The sequence below is a fragment of the Pristis pectinata genome, chromosome 3 (genome assembly GCF_009764475.1).
Source record: "Pristis pectinata isolate sPriPec2 chromosome 3, sPriPec2.1.pri, whole genome shotgun sequence".
Lineage (NCBI taxonomy): Eukaryota > Metazoa > Chordata > Chondrichthyes > Rhinopristiformes > Pristidae > Pristis > Pristis pectinata.
Genome location: NC_067407.1, coordinates 55,560,428 through 55,584,212, shown reverse-complemented (window position 1 = coordinate 55,584,212; position 23,785 = coordinate 55,560,428). Strand labels below are relative to the sequence as shown.

Sequence of the window (23,785 nt, the reverse complement as noted above, 5' to 3'; positions counted from 1 at the left end):
GGTTTATAGCGTGCTGGAGCATTTCAGATTCCTATCCTCATCTCAGATTCTTTCAGGTCGTTTGCTTGGTTCTGTGATCTCCTTTGGGCTCGTACAATGATTGTTGTCTCCAACCCCAGCTGCTGAATCTTCCCCATTCCACCACATCGCCACTTTCACCACACTTTCTCCAGTCTCTAAAAAAACCCTTCCACTGTGGTTCCACCCCTACTCAGTTCCTTCAGCAAAATTCTTACAAGCTTTCCTTTTCCAGCACTCTGAAGGGAAAGGGAGGGAGCAAGGCTACAAAGGGACCTAAACACAAAAACAAAATGGCCACAGAGCCAAAGTATGTCAGTGAGGATAAGGGTGGTGGGTGAGTAGAACATAGTACAGGATATAGTTCCAAGGGTTAGTTTAAGTTCATGGAGATCAGAAAAGGGGAGTTCACCTGGAGAACTTTGGAATAATTCAGCCTGGTGGTGGCAATGATGTAGAGGTATAGGTAAGTGTTTCTCCATTAGATGGGTTGAGATAGGTCTAAAATAAGTGATATTATGGAGTGGAAGTACATGCTTATTGTGATTCTGAGGAAATGATATTGGAAGCTCTAATCAGCATGAGCTGGAAATAGTCTGGTTCATCCTGATATTGGCCAGAATGGTAGAAACGTGTGGACCCAATTAATACTGAATGGTCTACAGGAAATGTTCAGAAGTGAGAGAACATACCAACTTCTATAATATTATGTTATTACACTCAGGATTTCAACTCTCTTATGTACATCTTGGGAAGCAACAAGGGAGGCTGAATTGGTGAGGTTATACAATAAGCATGTCATATCCACTCTGGTTATAGATGGCATCAAATGGTCACAAGGAGAATCATTGCTACTTCTATCTGGCTGAGCAGCAGCTCTGTGGAGGATTCATTTTACAAGGGAAGTTGTTGCAGCTTTAAACCATTAAGCTACAACCAGACTGGAATTTACTCTGCTGGGTCACCACTGCCTGCTGCTTCTGTGACGCAGGCTGGTTCCACACTACCACTGGAGCCATCGGTACCCAACTATCTCTACACAGATACATCAATCGACTCACGGATTTCTGCTTTCAGGACGAGCAATTTCATCACTGGCCCCACGCAGAATGAACTCCAATTTGATACATACTATAATTTTTCTGGAAAACGGATCTAAATCTCACCGCAAATCGTATATACTTCATCAGATTAAAGTGCGTAGCATAAAGACGGAAATAATCCATAATCTTTGAGTTATGCATATAGCTTGGATATTCTTCAGGAACTGGAAAATCACTGTAGCACATCATCTCTTTAGAGGTGTTGATGATCAGCGATTTATAGATGCTAGGTCTCCCATCTGTTACTGCTTCCTGAATAAAATGAAAAGAATGAATTTATTAGCAAGTTAATGAAAAATTTCTATAGTGCTGCTCCCCCATCCTCAAAACACTCCTCTAAAATATTCACAGCTTTGTAAGAACATAAGAAATAGGAGCAGGAGTAGGCCATCTGGCCTGTTGAGCTAGCTCCGCCATTCAATAAGATCATGGCTGATCTGTCTGTGGACTCAGCTCCACCTACTTGCCTTTTCCCCATAACCCTTAATTCCCTTACTATGCAAAAATCTATCTAACTGTGTCTTAAATATATTTAATAAGGTAGCCTCCACTGCTTCCCTGGGCAAAGAAATCCACAGATTCACTACTCTCTGGGAAAAGCAGTTCCTCCTCATCTCCATCCTAAATCTACTTCCCCAAGGCTATGTCCCCCAGTTCTAGTCTCACTTACCAGTGGAAACAACCTTCCTGCCTCTATCTTATCTATCCCTTTCATAATTTTATATGTTTCTATAAGATCCCCTCTCATTCTTATTTATGGACCTCAGTAAAATCACCAATGAGTTGCTTCCTTTTGAGAAGGAAAGTTTATGCAGATTCTCCTTCTATCACAGGGGAACAGCAACCGATACTCCAATTCCCCTGAGCTACAATGACCCAGACTATTCAAGGTGTGACCTATAATCAATACTCTGGCTTGGATTTTGCTTGGTTTTAGTTCAATTGTAAACTGCTGGCATATCCAAATACAAGAGGTCTCAAAATTGCTGACAGATTCCTACAGACGAAACCAGTCATCACTAATCAGTCATTGGACTCTTGTACAGAGCCCTACAGTGTACCACAAACAGACTGGAATTGTCCAGTTGTTGAAAAATCTGCTCACTGATCTTACATGATCCATGAGCCGAGTGCTTTAATGGAGAGTTCACCGAAGAAAGGATAAAAGCTAAGCCCAAGATAAGTTACACTCTTTTCTTTTTGGGAATAATGTATTAATTATTTAACAAAGTGTTTTCAGAATTTTAAAGAAAAAGCACTATTTGAAAACAAAACCATTTCATATTGGATAGTTTTAAATTTTTTTCTGAATATCTGGAACATTCATAAGTATTGGAAGAACTTGACAGCTTTGAAAGAATGCGAAGTCAGGACATGGCTCTGACGCTCAACGATTTCCTCAGCATTTTATGGGCAGAGCTTGTTCCAGCCCACCCACAACCTGATAATGTTGCACAAGTATCTGGCACCACACGGGGCCTTGCCAGTCGGGTCCAGGATGTTTTTGTCCAGCCTGATGCACTTACTCTATTAAGTACCCATTATTTTATACCTTCAGGCGATTTCTTATCCATACTCAAGAGGATGTTGTCAAGAGCTGAATGAACATGTAGAACAACATGGCTGTTGTTGGAGAAATAAACAGACAGAACCTTGAAAGTGCTGGAAGTAGTATTTTCAAAGGCACCTATCCAATGTCAATTATTCTTTCTCTTGGAAGGAAAAGCATCTATTACTTTTCTCCTTATTGTTTGGTAGCAACAACTTTTTCTAGGTCTTTGCTGGTTACATTTACACAGTTACGGGGAATTCCAGTTTTTAGGAAGGTAGTGGGAAGAAAGTCTTGCTGCTCCACTTTAACTTCTGACTCTGGATCCACAGCAAGAGAGGGTAACTTTAACATTTCCGATTTGCCTCAACACCAATAATATATTTCCAAAACTTTAAAGTGCAGGACAGGAGTGCATGATTTGTGAAATACTTGGCAAACTATGCTTCTGTGCCCAGGGCAGTACCGTGACACAGTAAACAGAGCCACTGCCTCATTGCACCAGAGGCCTGGGTTCAATCCTGACCCAGATATTGTCTGTGTGCAATTTGCATTTTCTCCCTGTGACAGCATGGGTTTCTCTGGGTGTTCTTGTTTACTCCAACATCCCAAAGACATGCAGGTCGGTAGGTTAATTGGCCACTGTAAATTGTCCCTTGTGTGTAACAAATGGCAGAATCCGAGCTGAGCTGATGAGAACGTGGGGAGAATAAAAAAAATGGGATTAGTGTAGGTGGATGGTTGATGGTCAACACAGGCTTAGTAGGCCAAAAGGCTTACTTCTGTGCTGTACCTCTATAACTCAGTGTTGTGAACCCCTAGATTACCAATGAAGCTTTCTTAAGCAGTCCCTCACAATCAAGGAAGATTTACTTCCACCAATTTTGTGGGTAGCTAAAATGACCAATGTGGGAACCTCAGACAGATGGGCAGGAGGTGACTAAGGGGAGAGCAGTTGGGTAGTTTGTGAGGCAACGCTCTCCTCTCACTGCTTACACGTCCTCTTTGTGCCCCCAATCCATGACCGAGGTTTTCAGTCCCATCCTGAATGAAGCACTGGTATTGGTATTGGTTTATTATTGTCACTTGTACCGAGGTACAGTGAAAAACTTGTCTTGCTTACTGATCGTACAGGTCAATTCATTACACAGTGCAGTTACATTGAGTTAGTACAGAGTGCATTGAGAAAGTACAGGTAAAAACAATAATAGCACAGAGTAAAGTGTCACAGCTACAGATAAAGTGCAGTGCAGGTAGACAATAAGGTGCAAGGTCACACGGCAGATTGCGAGGTCAGAATCCATTTCATTGTAAGAGGGAACCGTCCAATAGTCTTATCGCAGTGGGATAGAAGCTTAAGGACAGCTTAAGTCTGGTGGTATGTGCCCTCGGGCTCCTGTATCTTCTACCTGATGGAAGAGGAGACAAGAGAGAATGACCCAGATGGGTGGGGTCTTTGATTATGCTGGCTGCTTTGCCAAGGCAGTGAGAGGTAAAGACAGAGTCCAAGAAGGGGAGGCTGGTTTCTGTGACGCGCTGGGCTGTGTCCACAAGTCTCTGCAGTTTCTTGCAGTCCTGAGCAAAGCAGTTGCCGTACCAAGCCGTGATGCATTCAGATAGGATGCTTTCTATGGTGCATCGATAAAAGTTGGTGAGTGTCAAAAGGGACGTACCAAATTTCTTTAGCCCCTAGGTGCTGGTGAGCTTTCTTGGCTGTGGCATTTACGTGATTTGACCAGGACAGGCTATTGGTGATTTGACCAGAACAGGCTATTGACCCCTCAATAGAAATATACTTCCTAATTTGTCAAACCCAAACAATGAGAATCCCACAGTGTTGGATTGTTATCACAATTATACCTCTGACATGCGGCAGTATAACACAATCCTGGCATTGTATTCCCTCTGCAGAATAAAACTCCATTGTGGGAGCTGGGCTGAGAAATGGGGAGCCAAGTTAGAGATTTGCTCAGATACAAAGTTAAAATCGAACCCATGGCTAATCCAAACCAATTTGAATACTGGAGGAATTTGTGGAAAAGCGGAAAAGGACTTGTTGTGCTGAACAAACTTTGTTCAGGGACAGAGGACAGAAGCTAAAGAAATGATTCTGACGTTGAGAAAGTCAGGATAATCTGCTGATCAATAGAGGTACAATAAAATCAATAGCAGATACCAGTCTAAACATACTATATTTAAATGCACGTAGCATCAGGAATAAAGTAGATGACCTAGTGGCACAACTACAGGTTAATAAATATGACATCGTTGCAATCACTGAGTCGTGGCTTCATGATGGATGTGATTGGGAACTGAATGTCAAGGGGTATACAGTATATAGGAAGGATAGGAGGGTAGGCAGAGGGGGAGGTGTGGCCATGATGGTTAGTAGCGATATAAAATCAATAGAAAGGAAGGACATTGGGTCAGAGGAGGTGGAATCCTTATGGGTGGAGCTGAGAAATAGCAAGGGTAAAAGAACAATAATAGCAGTCAGGAAGTGGACCATAAGTTGCAGATTGAGATAGAAAAAGCATGTCAGAGTGACAATGTGAAGATAATTATGGGGGATTTTAACATGAAGGTGGACTGGGAAATGCAGCAAGGCGGTAGTACTCAGGAGAGTGAGTTTGTGGAATGTCTAAGGGATGTTTTTCTGGAGCAACTTATTGAGGAGCCCACCAGGGGATCGGCTGTTTTGGATTGGGTGCTGTGTAGTGAACCCGAGGTGATTAGGGAACTAAAGGTAAAGGAACCACTGGGAACAAGTGATCACAATATGATTGAGTTTAGTTTCAAGTTTGAGAAGGAGAAGCTGATAACTGGTGTATCGATATTTCAGTGGAATAAGGGAAATTACAAAGGTATGAGAGATGAGTTGGCCCAAATTGATTGGAGGAGTAAGTTAGCTGGAGGGACGGCAGAGGAAAAATGGAAGAAATTTCTACAGGAAATAAGGACAATACAGGACAGATATATTCCAAGAAAAAAGAAGGTTTTGAATGGAAAAAAGGCACAGATGTGGATAACGAGGGAGGTGAAGGATAAAATAAAAGCAAAAGGGGCGGCGTACAAAGTAGCAAAAATTAGTGGGAAAACAGAAGATTGGAACGATTTTAAAAATCTGCAGAGAGAAACTAAGAAGGTCATTAGGAAAGCAAAGATGAGTTACGAAAGGAAGCTGGCGGACAACATTCGGAAGGATTCTAAGAGTTTTTTTAAATACATAAGGAATAAAAGAGAGACACGGGTTGACATAGGACCAATTGATAACGGTGCAGGAGGTATTATAATGGATGATAGTGAGATGGCAAGGGAATTGAATGAATATTTTGCATCGGTCTTCACCGTGGAGGACATAAGCAATGTGCCCGTTAGTCAGGAGTCTCACGAATTGGAGCTGAGTTCAATTGAGATTAATAGGGAGAAGGTGCTTGGAAAACTAAAGGGGCTTAAGGCTGATAAGTCTCCCGGACCGGATGAGGTGCATCCCCGGGTTCTGAAGGAGGTGGCTGTGGAGATAGCGGAGGCGTTGGCGATTATTTTTCAGGAATCGATAGATTCTGGCATGGTTCCGGAGGACTGGAGGGTAGCGAATGTAGTTCCGTTGTATAAGAAAGGTGGGAGGCAGCACAAAGGCAATTACAGACCTATTAGTCTGACGTCAGTGGTGGGAAAATTATTGGAGTCTATCCTCAAGGAGGAGGTTACCGAATACCTAGAGGCGCAAGGCAAGATAGGACCTAGTCAACATGGTTTTGTGAAGGGGAGGTCCTGTCTGACCAACCTATTGGAGTTTTTTGAAGAAATCACAGGTAGGGTGGATAAGGGAGAGGCGGTAGATGTTGTGTATTTAGACTTTCAAAAGGCCTTCGATAAGGTGCCTCACAAGAGACTGATTAATAAGATGAGAGGTCATGGAATTATGGGCAGGGTAGCAAAATGGGTGGAGAATTGGCTGGTTGGCAGGAAGCAAAGGGTGGAAATAAAAGGATCTCGTTCTGGTTGGTTACCGGTTACTAGTGGTGTGCCGCAAGGGTCGGTGTTGGGGCCTCTCCTTTTTACCTTGTACATCAATGATTTGGATGATGGAATAAATGGTTGTGTGGCTAAGTTTGCGGATGACACCAAGATAAGTGGAGGAGTAGGGAGCATAGAGGAAATAGAAAGCATGCAGAGGGACCTAGACAGTTTAGGAGAATGGGCAAGGAAATGGCAGATGAGATTCAATGTTGAGAAATGTGCAGTTGTACACTTTGGAAGTAGAAATAAGCGGGTAGATTATTATCTAGAAGGAGAGAAGATTGATAGTGCGGTAGTACAAAGGGACTTGGGGGTACTCATACAAGATACCTTAAAAGTTAACCACCAGGTTGGATCGGTGGTTAAGAAAGCGAATGCTATGTTGGCATTCATCTCGAGAGGTATAGTGTATAAAAGTAAGGAAGTGTTGATGAGGCTCTACGGGGCGCTAGTGAGGCCTCATTTGGAATACTGTGCGCAGTTTTGGGCCCCGCATCTTAGGAAGGATGTGCTGACGTTGGAGAGGGTTCAGAGGAGATTTACGAGAATGATTCCAGGAATGAAAGGGCTTAAGTATGATGAGCGTTTGTCGGCTCTTGGACTGTACTCGCTGGAGTACAGAAGGATGAGAGGGGACCTCGTAGCGACATTTAAAATGTTGACAGGTAAGGATAGAGTAGATGTGGCTAGGCTGTTTCCCTTGGTGGGCGTGTCCAGGACCAGAGGGCACAATCTTAGAATTAGAGGGTACAGTTTCAAGACAGAGATGAGGAGAAGTTTCTTTACCCAGAGGGTGGTGAAATTGTGGAACTCCTTGCCACGCACAGCAGTGGAGGCCAGATCAGTGGGGGTATTCAAGGAGGAGATAGACAGATATCTAAATAGTCAGGGTATCAAGGGATATGGGGATAAGGCTGGCAAATGGGATTAGAATAGTTTTTTTTTCTCTCTTTTTTTCCCACCCCATTTCTTTTTCCCTTTTCCTTGGAGCAGACTCGATGGGCCGAATGGCCTGCTTCTGCTCCCTTATCTTGTGATCTTGTGATCTTGTGACTTGAACTGAATCGAATATTCCGACCCCAACATATGTCATCGGGATTCCCTGGGATTGGGTAGCCAAGCACCAGGTGGAAAAGATCATATACATAAAAATAATCCTTTTTTTTGGGTTACACCCATTTTGAATTGACCTCAGTGAAAGCAGGAGATTTAAAAATAAATGCAAATGCTGAAAATCTGAAATAAAAACAGGTGATGTCAAATCTCAGCAGGTCAGGCAGCATATGTGGAAAGGGAAACAGAGTTACTGTTTCAGGTCTGGGACCCTTCAGCAGAACTGACTTTGTGGAAGTCTTTCTCAATCCCGAAGGACTGCTCAATAATCAGTAGGTTTCATTGGTGGTCTTGGGGTTCAGACACTTCCTATTTCTGATAAAGGGTCCCAGACCTGAAACATTAACTGTTTCTCTTTTCACATATGCTGCCTGACCTGCTGAGTGTTTCCAGTATTTCCTGCTTTTATTGGTGAGAGCTGGGATTGGAACACCAAAAACCCAATAAAACACCTGAATGTACCTGAAAGTTCCAGAGCCCTCCAATGTCATTGCTCCTTTCAAAGCATACAGGCTCCAAGTCTTCATCCAAACAGCACTTTATACATGTTAGCCCACTGGCTCCAGCTCCAATGATAGCGACTCGCTTGGACATTTTCACCTAACAAAGGAAACAGCTATTAGGTCTATTTAATTTTGCAAAATAACAATAGATTGGAACACCATATTTATCACGTGCCCCAAATCATCATCCAATGATATACTTACAATTATATCATAGAGTAGCCACACTACTGTACAGCACAGCATGTAGGGTTGAAGACAATAGTTCAAGTGATTACACCAGTTAATAGAAGTGTTGGGCTTTCTTGGTTTTAATTTTTGCTGAGTATTGTCTATGGTTGTGTAATAATAATGGGTAAAATGTGGTGTTCCTGTTATTACCTCGCACCACCCTCCTCCCCACCCATACCGAGTGAGATCTAGATTAATCCTGCACAGTGGCATTAACTAAGCACTTTACAGTACAATTTTCTTTGAGTATGCAACTTTCAGTAAAATTGAGCAGGGGTTCCATTGACACTGGACTAAGGTCAATGAGATGCTAAAACGTGGAATGCTGTGCATCAACACCAGCCACAAACTGCCCCCAATGTGAATAGACAAGCTGATCAAAACTATGTGTTAGGATTGGTGTAACAATACACCTCTAACTGTAACCTACTTGATTTTTTTTGTCATGGGACAAGGAGCACTGTTACACAAACCCATCCAGGATGACAGCTGTGGAAATTGTGAATTAACTTTTGCTATAACTGCCAGTGCCAGCACTTCATGTCTACTAATCCTCTATCCTTGACCTTTCCCTGCACCAGCAAAAACAATTTTTAAAAAATGTTTTTTTCCTATTCCTATTCTAAAATGGTCTGTTGAACATGCTGCTTCAAGTAATGCACAGCATTAGCCCTTTATATGAAAATAAAATCCAGCCATCATCTTTATTTTTCTTTGTTCTGTTCATTGACGATGTATGTGCAACCTTGACCATCAGACACTTTTTTTTCCAAAATATGAAATCAGACTTTAAACCTGAGTTCCCTTGAAAATTCCCCAGCGTGATCCAAAAAAACACATTTCCTCTCATATCCCAAAGGAATTGGTAGGTTAATTGGCTACTGTAAATTGCCCCTAGTGCATAGGTGAGTGGTAGAATCTGGGGGGGGGGGGGGGGGGGGGGGGGGGGAAGAGTTAATGAGAATATGGGGAGAACAAGATATGAGATTAACGTAGGATTAGTGGAAATGGGTGGCTGATGGTCAGTACAGAATCAGTGGGCAGAAGGGCCTGTTTCTATGCTTTATAGCTCTATGCCGATCTTTGGAGCAATCCCATTCCTCCACTTATTTGCTTTTAACCTCTCTAACACACCCATTAATGACTTTCCCACCAGCTAATTCAGCTACCACCCATCAACAGTAGAGGCAATTTTCATTAACCAGTTATGCTAAAGTCCAGCATGTCTTTGGGAAGTAGGGAAATCCTTAGGGTCAAGGGAGAATGTACGAACTCTACACAAGCAGCACTGGAGGTCAGACTGGAGCTGGGAGATAGCTGCATTACTTGCAGTGCCACTCTGTTGCTGTTTGATTCATCTGTGTGCCTCAGAGTCAGTGGGGCAGATGCAACCCTTGCTGAGAAATCAAAGACAAGAGAAAACACTCAAAATGAACAAGGATGCTGTGTTGTGCTGAAGCTTTGATAAAGTCAGGAAAACATTCACTAAAAGTTCAGTGTTGAAAGCAGCCTTGCTGGACTGCCTTTAAATAAAATTACAGAGAGAGGGAGAAATGCTACAAAGGAGGTCTCATTCATTATAGGTACGTTTAAATATCCTCTGTACTTGAAGTTATGTATTGTTCTCAGTATTTAAAAATGGATCATAATGATACGAGTCACTGCAGCTTGAGATCAGAATCACCTGATATTTACAAGTCTACTTGTGGGAAAAGATACAGTTGAACTTTGTGAAGATATAGATTTTACTACAATCTGTCCTTGAGATACAGGACAATGAGCTCTTTCATGAAGGCACGTTCTCTCCAGTAAAAAGAACCATGGAAAACACTCATAATTTCTTATCTGCAGCCAGTGTCCACAGAGATCTTGTAAGCAAGTGAAAAGTCCCTTTCAATGGAGAAACCAGTTTCATTGAATCATTCTAAGTTAACCAAAATAGAGTTGGAAACATTAAGTCTGTTTCTCTTTCTGCAAATGCTGCTTATCTTGCTGGATACTTCCAGCATTTTCTGTTTTACACTGGATTCAATAAAAGCTTTAGGAGAAACAAGATCATCCATGAATAGACCAAATCATGTAATCATCAACTTATTACACCAATGAGTGTATTTTATAGACACAAAAATGTATTGGTGACACAAGAGACTGCAGATGCTGGAATCTGGAGCAACACAGGCAACATCTGTGGAGAGAAATGGACAGTCAATGTTTCAGGTCGAGAATCCTTCAGTCCAGATGAAGGGTCTCAACCCAAAACATCAACTGTCCATTTTTCCTCCATAGATGCTGTATGACCCCGAGTTCTTCCAGCGCTGAATGTATTGGTGCTCTTCAGTATCATTGGGATCATAAGCTGTATATGGAATAATACTCTAAGCAACATCTGTTCATTTGGTCAAATGATACAGATTTCAAAGTGAAAACATCAAAGCTATAATGTTACATTTCTTTAGTAAAAACAAACATCTGCATGGGTGGCATCATTCATTAAATCAAGAAATTTCGCTTTACTTGCTTTATGAAACACTCTGGAGCAGTTTGGGTGTCATGCAATACAAGGCATGAAATTTCATAGGTGTGTGAGATTAGGCTCCCAATTCTCTCAAAGAACGGTTCATTCCTTGTGAGAACCATACTAAATCACTGTATTCTGTATTTTTTATTTTAAAATTGCAATTTAAGAAGCTAATATTTTTAAAATCTCTCTTTTGCTTTGCATATTGGGCTAAATTTCAGCAATACATTGGTTCTTTCATATTATCAAACTACTTTTCTAATAGTTATGGGAAAAGAAAATGGCTCCCTGCTCAGAATTGAAGTTGATGTAACATAACGTTTGGTTTTGTATATTTGCTCTTAATCATGCAAAGTAAATAACATATGGTTAGCACAATTGATGCAGACATTTTTTTGGAGTTTGCATGAATAGTATGAGCAGCAGGTTCAGATTCAGATTAGTTTATTGTCCTCCGCACCAGAGTGCAATGAAAATTCTTGCTCGCATGAAGCTATTTTATGTGCCAACTGATGTTTTCCCTAGAAGTGAAAATTGTGCTGTTTCTATTGCAATTATTTTACTTCATTTTGTCCCTTATCTCTATGAGAAATTGTAACCGACTAAATCGCTCAGGTGTAGGCTGTTGTGATCACGTGACAGTTGACAAATAATCTTTTGTATCCATTGTTAGTGAATCCCACATTATTAAATATTTTCATATGCTCAGTGTAAATTCTTGAAATACACTTAGCTTGACTGTCTATCAATGGCTGTGGCTGGTCGATACATTCTTTTTTCATTCCTTTTATATACAGTTGAGGGGAGCACAAATGCTTTACCACTAAAAGGCATTCCCTAGACTGATAGGCATAGCTAGGTTATAATAACTGCCTTACCCTGCTGCCAAGCAATAACTTGCATTGAGTCACTGTGCCAACAACTCTGGTGTACAGAGTGTATGTAGGTCATGGTGTTAATCAGCACAACCTGCAGCTAATGCTCTCTTTTAATCACACATGGCTGAAGATACATTTGGCACAGGAGGAATGTCATCTGCCTACCCCATCCCCAGCCCCTTACTTGCTGGCAAACTGTTGGAAGGAATCAAGGAATCCAACAGATTTTTGGAGGACGTGGTCAGGGGAGAGTGGATTTTAGGACTGGCAGATGATTTGGTGACTGGAAGGGTGGAGAGACCAGCGTTTGAAGGGTGGAATAAAGTCAGGACTAGTAGCAAATGGGGGGAGTGGGTTTGTGGAGGGATGGGGAATTGAAGCAACAGGGAACTGGCACAGAGGAGGAGTTTGGCAAAGGTAGATCAGCCAAGTCGGGGCAGGCAGGCCTGAGGGACCAGGCGGCCTAATCCTGCTCCTAGTGTTCTTGTGCAGTTCGGGGGGTGGGGGGCGGGTAGGGAGAAGTGGTCAGGCTTAAAATCAGAGGAAAATGGGCTAGTGCACTCCATGGTGAAGGGGCCAAGTTGCAGATGGGTTCATCTTACAGACCTCCCAATTTGGTGTTGCATTCTAATGATCAAGCTATTCTGAAGTGCTCAACAACAGATGACCCCAAGACAGCCTGATCCAAGCTCCCAACAATGCTCCACAGGGAACACTGGATGAGAATGACGTTATCCTATGTGCCCCGTACCTGGAAATCTCATTGTATGCAAAAGTGTGTCTCACACTTGGAATGTCTGCTCATATTTTTTGAGTGACGCAATATAACCTTGGAAATGGATATCATTGTGTCTTGGTCAAAAGCAAAAAACATCAATGCATGACACTGATTTAAAAAATAGCCTGATGCAATTGAATTTCGTGACTCCAACAATTCTAAATAAAAGTCCTGATCTACACTCATTATCAGATACATATTATGCTGTATATCATCTTTGACTTGTTTTGCTGATAATAGGATATTAGGTGTAATAAAAGTAATTAGTGATTTTTTTTTAAGTTGAAGATATGATCAATACCTGTAACCACTGTGCAACAAAATGATTGAATCAGTAAAAGAGAAATACATTGCTTGGGGAAAAAATGTCATAAACCACGTGTAGGGATATCAATCTAGGTAACAAAACAATGCTGAAATTGAACCCAAACTCCGAATGGGTAACAACTTACTAAGTTTGCTTGTAAAATGCAGAATCCTGAACAAGATCTTTACATAATACATTTCCTGTAGGAAAGATTTAGCTCCATTGTTCGCAAGTAGTAGTACGATCTAAAAGACGCAAATTTCTTCCCCTGCTATTAAGTAATTATCCATGCATGGTAGAAAGGGTAAATAAATGCAATGGAAGCAAATTAATAAGAGACAGGAAGTTAACCAAATATTCCATATGTTCACTAAAGACACACAGATATATTTGGTCCGATATGCTTTGTTAACATATCTATTTAAGATGTGTATTATGCAAGCGTCAGGATAACTAAACAAACTCAATCTTTATCTCACTGAATTGATTTGCTCTATGAATCATTCTAAAATCTTAACAATTGAGTGATGACAATTTTAGCCAAATTTAAACCATTAATGTCATTTATTCTGAAACAGAGTACTTGAGTTGAGAAAAGATATCCCCCAAAGAAATTGCAAGTCAGTTTATCTCTAATGCAAAACCACCAAGTACTATTTCTGAAATTGAAGATGGGAAAAGATAAATTGACAAGAATTGTTCCAACCATTGCAGAATACTTTGAAGTGCGAGTTGATCATTCCATTTCCTTTTATGCAAATGTGATTAAGTTTTTGTTTCTGGGACAATCAGCCACCACCAGCCCCCTGTGTGGAAGAGTCTATGGTTCCCTCATTGGCCTCATCAGTCAACTCAGCACCTGCAAAATCAGAGTGGAAATAATGGAGACACAAGAGACAGCAGATGCTGGAATCTGCTGGAGGAACTCAGCGGGTTGGGCAGCATCTGCGGGAGGAAAGAAATTGCTGACATTTTATGTCGAAACCCTGCATCAGGACTAAACGGAAATCAGAGGATCAGAGTGGAAATAAGTCTGAGGGACATTTCCTAAGAAAAAAAATACATTCAGAAAGGAAATCCTGAGAAAATGAAATTGTACAATGGAAACTCCTGTCATTTCAGCAATCCTGTTTGGATTTGGGGTAATTTTGAATGGATAAAATGGACTCAGGTACAATAAATCTTCACCAGGAGTGAGCAAAATATAACAGTCATTATTGGCAGGTGTAAAATTGAATAAAATAAAATGATTGAGAATATTATATAGCAATGGGAAAATTATACCACAAAATGCTTTTTTCTAAAATCATCTTCTTGGATGAATTAGAATACATCACCTGGTTGCAATTCACCCAAAGGTGTCAAAGCTGTCACAGCAGCACAGAAACAGGCCCTTCAGCTCACCATGTCCATGCCAACCATCAAGTTTGCTAATGCCATTTACTAGCATCTGTTCTATTGCATCCTGTGCCTTGGCAATTCAAATGCTGGTCTAGATACTTAAATATTGTGAGAGTACCTGCCTCCACTATCCATTCAGGCAGTGTGTTCCAGATTCCAACCACACTCTGGGTGAAGAAGTTCTTCCTCGGAGCCCTTCCGAGCATCTTACCCCTTACCCTAAACCTACACCCTCTTGTTAATCACTGTGTGACATTATACTTCCTAATTTAAGAAGGAATTGGTAGACTGAAGGTACAGACAATTAAGTAAAAAGAAGCAACAGATAAAGCGCTGGAGGAACTCAGCGGGTCAGGCAGCATCTATGGAGGGTTGATGTTTTGGGTCAAGACCCTTCATCTGGACTGTCCATCTCCCTCCAATAGATGCTGCCTGACCCGCTGAGTTTCTCCAGCGTTTTGTGTATTGCTCCAGATTTCTAGCATCTGCAGTCTCTCTCCTGTCAGCAGACAACTAAGTGGTAGCTTTCACTTGGAGATGCCTGCATTTTTGCTTGCACAGGTCAGTAGGAAAACTGTCCTACCTGAGACATGGATAGTGCATAGGGAAGTGAGCAACAAAAACCAAATACAATCCCACCCTTGGCCCTTAACTCTTGCTCCATAATCTGTTGATAAAACCATCTAAATCCCCAAGAATGGCTTGAACCATACAACATATTGGGATGTAGATACATGTGTAAAAACTCAAGGCATGTGGAAAATGCATGATGAGCATGCAATTAACAAATGACCAAGGGCCATAAAGAGGCAAGGGCAGTTGCCATGACACCACATTAACAAAGTCTCTGTTTGCATGTTTAAAAGACCAATAACAATGCTTGTAAAGCAACAAGCACTTCTAAGTGGCCTCAGCAAAAAGGCACCCACACAGGTGTGTATGTAGATCCAGCCCGAGTTAGCCAAACTGTATTAGAAGCACTAGTGCTTCTCATAAGGGTCAAAAGGCTGTGACAGTTGGAAACCCACCCACAAAAGATTATGAATCTGATAATGCTGAGCTGTGTTAATTGCTCACCACTTAAAGTAACAGAATAGGCAGTCTATCCAAACCTGTTACTAATCAACATATGTAAAACTAGTCTTGGACCTGAAATGGAGCTGAAGTTCATGTAGCTGAAGTAACCCTTTGCCGTGAATGTAACAATGGAAAATGGCACTAAGCTCCAATCATTTTATGGGGTGGATTCCTCGTTGATTTTATTTTCCAAGCAGCTGGTTTACAAGTTGGACAAGTGGGTTAAACTAATGCTTCCAAAATCACAGATGCCCTTGAATTGCTCTGATAATACAATGTCTCAGCCCAGTGATTTCATCTGGTTTCCACAATCTGGTCATTAATGGTAACATCTGGGAAGCAGAGCCTACAAATTCACAAGTCAAGAGTAAATGCTGGAGATACTCAGCAGGTCAGGCAGCACCTGTGGAGATATGAAAAGTGTGATGGAAGGTCATTGATCTGTTTTGCTGAGTATTTCTTGCAATTTTCTGTTTTTGGTTCAGTTTTTGCTTTATGATTACACATTCACACTCCTAATGTTTGTCCAGGGTCTCAGGAGCAAGGCCACAGCTGGCCTGTAGAGGGGGCAACTATCCGTAGCTGCTTTATTCAATTTTCCAAACTATAGCTTTCCTTGTTATATGGTTACACCGATATTTAATGCCATGCTGGAAGAAGCCATTAAAGCTTGTCTAGGTTGCTGGAATTTATTCCTGAACAAACATCTCCAAGCTCCTAGACCTAGGACTCGGGACCCACCTCTGCAACTGGATCCTTGACTTCCTGACCAACAGACCACAATCAGTAAAGAAATGCAACAACAACTCCTCCGTGATTACCCTCAATATCGGTGCCCCGCAAGGCTGTGCCCTCAGCCCCTTGCTACACTCCCTGTACGCTCACAACTGTGTGGCCAAACTCTGTCTAACTCCATTTATAAGTTTGCAGATGACACTACTTTAGTGGGTTGGATCTTAAATAATGATGAGATGGAGTACTAGAATGAGAGAGTCTGGTGGCAATGGTGTTAAGACAACAACCTTTCCCTCAATGTCAGCAAAATGAAGGAGGTGGTCACTGACTTCAGGAAGCAGGCTGGAGTACAAGCCCCTGTCTATATCAATGGTGCCAACGTGAAAGTGGTTGAGAGCTTCAAATTCCCAGGATCAAACATCACCAACGATCTTTCTTGGTCCAGCCACGTGGAAGCTCCGGTCAAGGTAACAGACCAACGCCTCTACATGAAAGTATCCTGACTGCTTGCATCATGGTCTGGTACAGCAATTTGAATATGCAGGAACTAAGAAGCTGCAGACAGTAGTGGACTCTGCCCAATACATCACTGGCACATCCCTCCCCACCACTGGTAGTATCTACATGAGGCACTGCCTCTAGAAGGCAACATCTGCCGTCAAAGATCCCCACCATCCAGGCCATGTCATCTTATCACAGCTACCATTGAGCAGGAGATACAGAAGCCTGAAGTCCCACATCAACATGTTCAAGAACAGCTACTTCTCTTCAACCATTTGGTTCTTGAACCAACCTGCACAACCCCAATCATTTTCGCAACACTGTGACCACTTTGAACTACAATGGACTTTATTTTGTTCTAATTGTGTTCTTTCATGTAAAAATTGTGAATAATTTGTGTTTAATTTATATTTTTCTTGTGAATGTTGTGTATCTGATGCAAGGTGCCTGTGATGCTGCTGCAAATACATTTTATATTGCACCTGTGCATACATGTACTTGTGCATATGACAATAAACTCAACTTTGACTTCCTCAGAAGGCTAAGGAAATTTGGCATGTCCCCGATGACTCTGACCAATTTTTATAGGTGCACCATGGAAAGCATTCTATCTTGAGGCATCACAGCTTAGTATGGCAATTTCTCTGTCCGAGACCACAATTGCAGAGAGTTGTGAATGCAGCCCAGTCTATCACACAAACCAGCCTCCCCTCCATTGACTCTGTCTATACTTCCCAATGCCTCAGGAAAGCAGCCATCATATCAAGGACCCCTTCCACCCGGTCATTCTTCCTTTTCCCCTCTCCCGTCAGGCAGAAGATATAAAAGCTTGAGATCACGTACCATCGAACTCAAGGTCAGCTTCTATCCCATTGTTATCAGACTCTTGAAAAACACTAAAAAAAACAAACTCTTCTTTACAATATTTTTTATTAAATCCATGAAAAAAAGAGTACATGCATCAAAAAAGAAAGTAAAAATACTACTGAATACATTGTATTAAGTCGTACTTAGGATTACAATACTCTAAATCAATAATCACATATAGTAGTTAATAAGGAAAGAAAAAATTGAAATATTTTATTACAAAAAAAATCTACCCCCACTACCAAGACCCGAAGCTGTTAGACAGAAGAAACAACAAGGAAAAACCTTTAAAAACGTAACAGAGTCAGCCAAAAAGAAACTCTTGATCTAATCTACGTCATCGTGACCCTTACACTTTATTTGTCTACCTATTGCACTATCTCTGTAACTGCAACACTCTGTACCTATCTCTGCAACTGTTATCCTTTTACTACCTCGATGTAATTATGTATGGCATGCTCTGTCTATATGGCACACAAGAGTTTATCACTGTATGTGACAATAATAAACCAATCCAATGAACCTCTGGTAGACCATTTTCAGGTGCTTTATGTGACCAGTGTCAGTTTCTCCTCCTGGTTTTCACTCTCCAGTTAAAATTCCTCTTTCTCTTGCAAAGCATTAACCTCAGGCCAATTTCTGCAGCTGAAATGCTTTAGCCCCACATCGCCAGCAAAGAGGTGAGTCTTGTTCCAGCTCTGAACAAAATGACAAGCAGTGACCAGTTTGATCCGGTCCGAACAGCTGGCCACAGTCTGGACTGGTTCAGCCCCACCTGGTGGCCAGAGTCTGATCCAGGATCTGGTCCTAGAATCATAGATTCACACAGCACTGAATCAGGCCCTTTGGCCCAATTTGCCCATGCCAACCAAGGTGCCTTCCTGAACTAGCCCCATTCACCAGCATTTGGCCCACATTCCTCTGAACCTTTCCTATACATGTACTTGTCCAAATGTCTTTTAAACGTCTGCTCCTATCTGGTGGCCAAGGTTTGGATGGTACCAGATGGGTCATTAGGGTCCGGTCAGCGCCGGACGGGTGTGGGGATTATGATCCAATGTGCTTTCCTTTGGACAGCAGGGAATCTGTCCTGGTTAAGTTCCACCTACCCTGGCTTGAATCGCCTGTCAATCAAAGAGGGCAGCAGGCTGCCGAGTCCCCAGTTCCGGATCTCTCGGGCAGGCTGATACTCAGCTCACACGGGTCCGGGCGGCAGGTGACCCTTCCCCAAAGCCCGGGACGGGGGGAAGCAAACCCGGGGTTATGGTTATTTTAAAAAAAAACACTTTCCCGGGCGTTGTGAAGTTGTCGAAAGAAAAGCAAGATTGCGAAAAGACAAATAGCGGTCGCACCGATCTGGGTGCGAGGATCTGCTTTAAAACAACGTGCGCGTTTAACTCCACCATTCTGCATGCACTGCTTACCCCGTTCAATCAGAGTCCACGGCCTCGGCTGCTTGCCGAACTCACTGCCCGACGCCGTTCCCTCGCACGGTGACGCAGCCAATAGAGTTGTTGTCCGAGAGCGCCAGTCGACTCTGGTTCGATCCTAGCCGGTAGTACATTACCCCTCTGACGTGTGGTAGCCCCAAGTTCATGCGGGTTAGCGCATTCACCAGTGCGTAGGTGAGGTAGGATCACTCGGCGAAATTGGTGGGAAAGTGGGGAGAATAAAATGGGATTAGTATCAATGGTCTGCAACAACCTAGTCGTCTGTTCCAGCTATTGATTGGCCTTTTTATTATCAATGAAGTTTACTTTTGAGATATTAGGAAGATTGGCCTTTCCAAAAGCGATCCAGCCCTCTTTCCAATCGTCATTAGTGTCCGGCCACTAACTGACGCAATTATTTTTGTTGATTTTGTTTTACATAAAAGGAGACAGTTTCTCTTCCAAATCACTTACGTTTAAAATTCTGCCCTCAGGCTATTTCTCAACATTGCAATAATCTTGTACAATTCGGAATAAGAACTGTTTTTAGAGTAACACAGCATGGAAACAGGCTCTTTGGCCCGTCTGGTCCATACCGACCAAGATGCCCATCTAAGCTAGTCCCACTTGCCTGCATTTGGCCCATATCCCTCTAAAATTTTCTTATCTGTGTACCTGTCCAAGTGTCTTTTAAATGTTGTTATTGTACCTGCCTCAACCACTTCCTCTGGCAGCTCGTTCCATATGCGTACCACTCTCTGTGTGAAAATGTTGCCCCTCAGGTCCCTTTTAAACCTTTGCCCTCTCACCTTAAACCTCTGCCGTCTAGTTTTTTTATTCCCTTTCCCTGGGAAAAAGACACTTGCATTCACCCTATCTATGTCCCTCATGATGTTACACATCTCTATAATATAATCCTTCAGTCTCCTATGTTCCAAGGAATAAAGTCCTAGCCTGCCCAACCTCTCCCTATAACTCGGCCTTCAAGTTTTATTGATAAAAAGTTTGGATTTTATTTTTTTGTTAGAAAAGCAGACTTGTTTGTTCTTAATCTAACAATTCCTCCTTTTTTTTATCTCCCATTCTTCTATTTTTGGGGAGCACACCAGACCACATTCTTCCCCTGTCCATTTTTCTGCTGCCTGTTCTGAATCCATGTAAATGCAGTGCTTCATTTGCTGTGGTTTTCCTGGCTGATAACCTCGTAAATTGCCCCTAGTGTATAGGTGAGTGATAGAATCTGAGGGGGGTTGATGGGAATGTGGAGAGAATAAAAAAAGGTTCATGAAGGATTTTTGTAAACAGGTGCTTGATGGTAGGTGGGGCTTCAGTGAGCTGAGCAATCGGTATCCATGCTGTATGACTCTGGCAGCGGGTATAGAACATAGAACATTACAGCACAGTACAGGCCCTTCGGCCCATGATGTTGTGCCGACATTTTATCCTGCTCTAAGATTTATCTAACCCTTCCCTCTCACAAAGCCCTCCATTTTTCTGTCATTCATGTGGCTATCTAAGAGATGTCTACTCTGCTGTTGTCTCATTGGGCACACAGGTTTATGCCAGGTGCTAATTCTTCTATTGTCCTACTACCTTCTACAGTCCAAATTCCCTTGGCAGCTACCACCAGATAACATTTACATAAAACAACTTGAAAGTTTAGGACATGCATTTTCTCTTTGTTGAGTCATGACATAACAAAATACTTCTGACTGCAGTTCGTCTGCTGGTTGAAGTCAGAAGGCATTATTAATTATCAACTTCATGGTAATACATTCCCACACTTGCCCTTGTTTGGCTTTCTGAGTCAGCCATGAAGTGATTTACTTGCCGTGGTTGAAATCGACAATTTCAAGCTTTTTGAACGAGGATGCTGTGGTCTCAAAAGTCTCCTATCATTAACTTTAAGCACTTTCACAATCATCCAATATCTCCATTTTTGTAGCAAATAGTACACCACTTGACTGAAAAATTGTACCAACAGTTTTGACAAAGGGCCTCGGACTTGAAATGCTAACTCTGTATTGTAGTAGAGCTAAATTATTATTTTTATAAGCATTAACATGCCAGCTTACATTAAGAACTAAGCAAACTTCAAGTAATTCCTGTCTGAAGCTATATGAATCACAAGTATTGGACAGGCAAAGCTCCTTCTCATGCTTCCCCAATTTCTTACTCTTTTTATTTCTGGATCTGAATTAAAGCTCCATTCTACTTTGCTGAGTGTTAGTTCAGCGAAGGGTACTGGGAGAACAAAATGAGATTTCTCAAGAGTAGCAGTAAAGTTATTAATACACAAATCACTGGAACAGAATGGAGCTGAGGGACAGAAAGGGAATAGCTACAGATCTGCTGTGGGATGCCCATGTGATTTACATGTTCAGGTCTTTACTGAATCATACAACATAGAAACAGGCCCTTCAGCGCACTCAATCTGTGCATTCATTTAAATTAATCCTACACTAATCTTGTTTTACTTTCTCCACATTCCCATCAACTCCGTCCCCCCCAGATCCAACCACTCATCTACACATTAGGGGCAATTTACAGTGGCCAGTTAACCTTCCAGTCTGCAAGTCTTTGGGATTGGGAGGAAACCAGAGCCACCTGAGGAAATCCTCCCTGTCAAAGGGAAAGAGTACAGACCCCACACAGACAGCTCCCATGGTCACGGTCAGTGAGTCTGGGTCACTGGACCTGTGAGGCAACAATTCTACTAGCTGTACCACTGTGCCGCATCTTGTTGTGAAATTTGAAACGACAACCCTATGATGTGAAGTGAGAGTGTTACCAACTCAGTCAAGCTGGATTTTATGTAACTTTTGACATTTCTGTCATGCAGTTTATTAAATTATTTTGCTTTAAATTCAATCCTGAAGTTGTCAAAAGCTGCTGGGACTCAAGCCCACAAGAATGTTGTGGTAACTTAGCCAGGGTTCTACACTTCATTTAAGTCCATACAGTGAATTTAAACCTACCTCTTCCACCAAACTTTTAGTTGCCCTACATAGAATCTGCTTCCTTAATATTGTGTAAGAATTTGTCTCATTACATTGCTGTGTTGTACCTTAAAACATTTCCCTGTATTAGAGGCACTAGTTGGATGCAAATTCTTATTGTTGAAATGTCTGAGTGAGAGGGAGATACCATATTGGCAAATGTAATCCCAACCATCTCCAAAACCCACACATTGGATTTTGCAGTGTACCATAGCAACATTATCAACTCAGAGCAATTTCAGGATATCTGTGCAAATGCAGCATATTAGTGAAATTACAAAGCTGTTTTCAGTGACTCATTGCTCTTTCACAAGATTACAACCTTCTTCAATGGAATTAAGGGAAATAATTTAAATTGATGTGGTTAACATATTTACAAACTAGTGTGGTTGTAAAATATCCTGAAATGTTATATCTTGTTACATTAGATCAGAGAGAGCTTTTTAATGGCATTGAAAGCCATAATTAGCAACATTTGATCCCTAAAAATACTAATTTAATGTATGTAACTTATAAATTCCTCACAGAAATCTTTCAAAACGTAAAGTATTTTCTTTCTTGTAATTTTAAAAATTCTTTATTCATGGTATTTCAGCTTGCACCTTAATCATTCTTATAAATTCAAATCTTGTTTTAGAACTCTGTGAACTGTTTAAAAAGCTAATTAAAAATGTTGCTTTTATTTACCTGGTTTGTCTTCTGTGAAAAATTTTCCATGTTCCATTCAAGCCTGCTTAGCTTGATGACATCACAGCTGTTGTCTCCTTGTTCTAATACCTGATGACACTCGATGTTGGAAAAGAGCATGTCTTCACTGCAGAGGTCATTAAATCTTTGTGGGGACCTTTCTTCAAGGTCAGTGGTGACTTCTATCGTTTTACAACCAAGCACATATTCCAGGCTGTAACATCTCCGGCTTGAGTCCTTGTGAATACGCTGGTGAAGATCAAATATCGTAGCAAAGCAGTGCAGTCTGTGAACTGAGCCAGAGTTTGTCTTGGTTCTAACACTTTCATCAACTAGTTCATTAAGGGGCAGTTGTGTGATCAGTGATCTCCTGGGGATAAAGCATCATCACAATGTTTTCCGCAAATCATCCTCTGGAATCAGTTTTAACTCCTGTAGTTAAGTTCAAGTTTATTTTCATGGACATACATACTGGGGTATAAATTAGTCTTTTGGAGCAGCAGCACAGTACATTACAAACATGACAACATAAATTACATAAACTTAAACTAACATAAATTATACATAACTTACACAACAGAATAAGCAAAAATAAACATAACAACATCTAATCTATGACTCTTCAAACACTGCTGGTGAAAATTGTTAGACTATCAGGATTGCTAACAGCTTTTTTATAAGAACTGTTTCCAACATATTAGCAGCATTTCAAGATTCAATTTTTGTTAAAGCCTGAAGTATTAAACTTTGCTTTCACCTGACAGCAGCTGCAGTGGTCGCTAATATCTGCCACTTGGTGGTGCACTATACCAACTCCTGTCAACTTTGCAGTGACTGCGGGTGTTTCTTAGGCCAGCACTCTACCATATTGCATCTTGTAATCAACACTAAAGTTCACAGCAGCCTCAAGATTTCCATGCAAACATAGCTTAATGCTGAAATCACACAGCTGCTTTAAGTGACTCAGTACTCTCGTACAAGCTGGGCTGATAGAAGTTTCTCCAATGGAATTAAGAAATTTTAAAGGCCTCAGCCATTAAGTCCAGCAATATTAAATACCACTTCCA

The 23,785-nt window shown here is 41.5% G+C and overlaps 1 protein-coding gene across 1 annotated transcript in view; it reads right to left on the bottom strand.

Annotated features, from left to right (window-relative positions):
- LOC127567849 (flavin-containing monooxygenase 5-like) overlaps positions 1-19,315 on the bottom strand; it is a 35,506-nt gene extending 16,191 nt beyond the window's left edge. Inside the window, exons 1-3 of the mRNA XM_052010988.1 lie at positions 19,027-19,315; positions 8,269-8,406; positions 1,185-1,373 (exon numbers count right to left, since the gene is read on the bottom strand). Coding sequence (XP_051866948.1) covers positions 1,185-1,373; positions 8,269-8,400 — 321 coding nt within the window. The 5' untranslated portion in view covers positions 8,401-8,406; positions 19,027-19,315. The remainder of the gene's footprint in view (positions 1-1,184; positions 1,374-8,268; positions 8,407-19,026) is intronic.
- Positions 19,316-23,785: the final 4,470 nt, after the last annotated feature.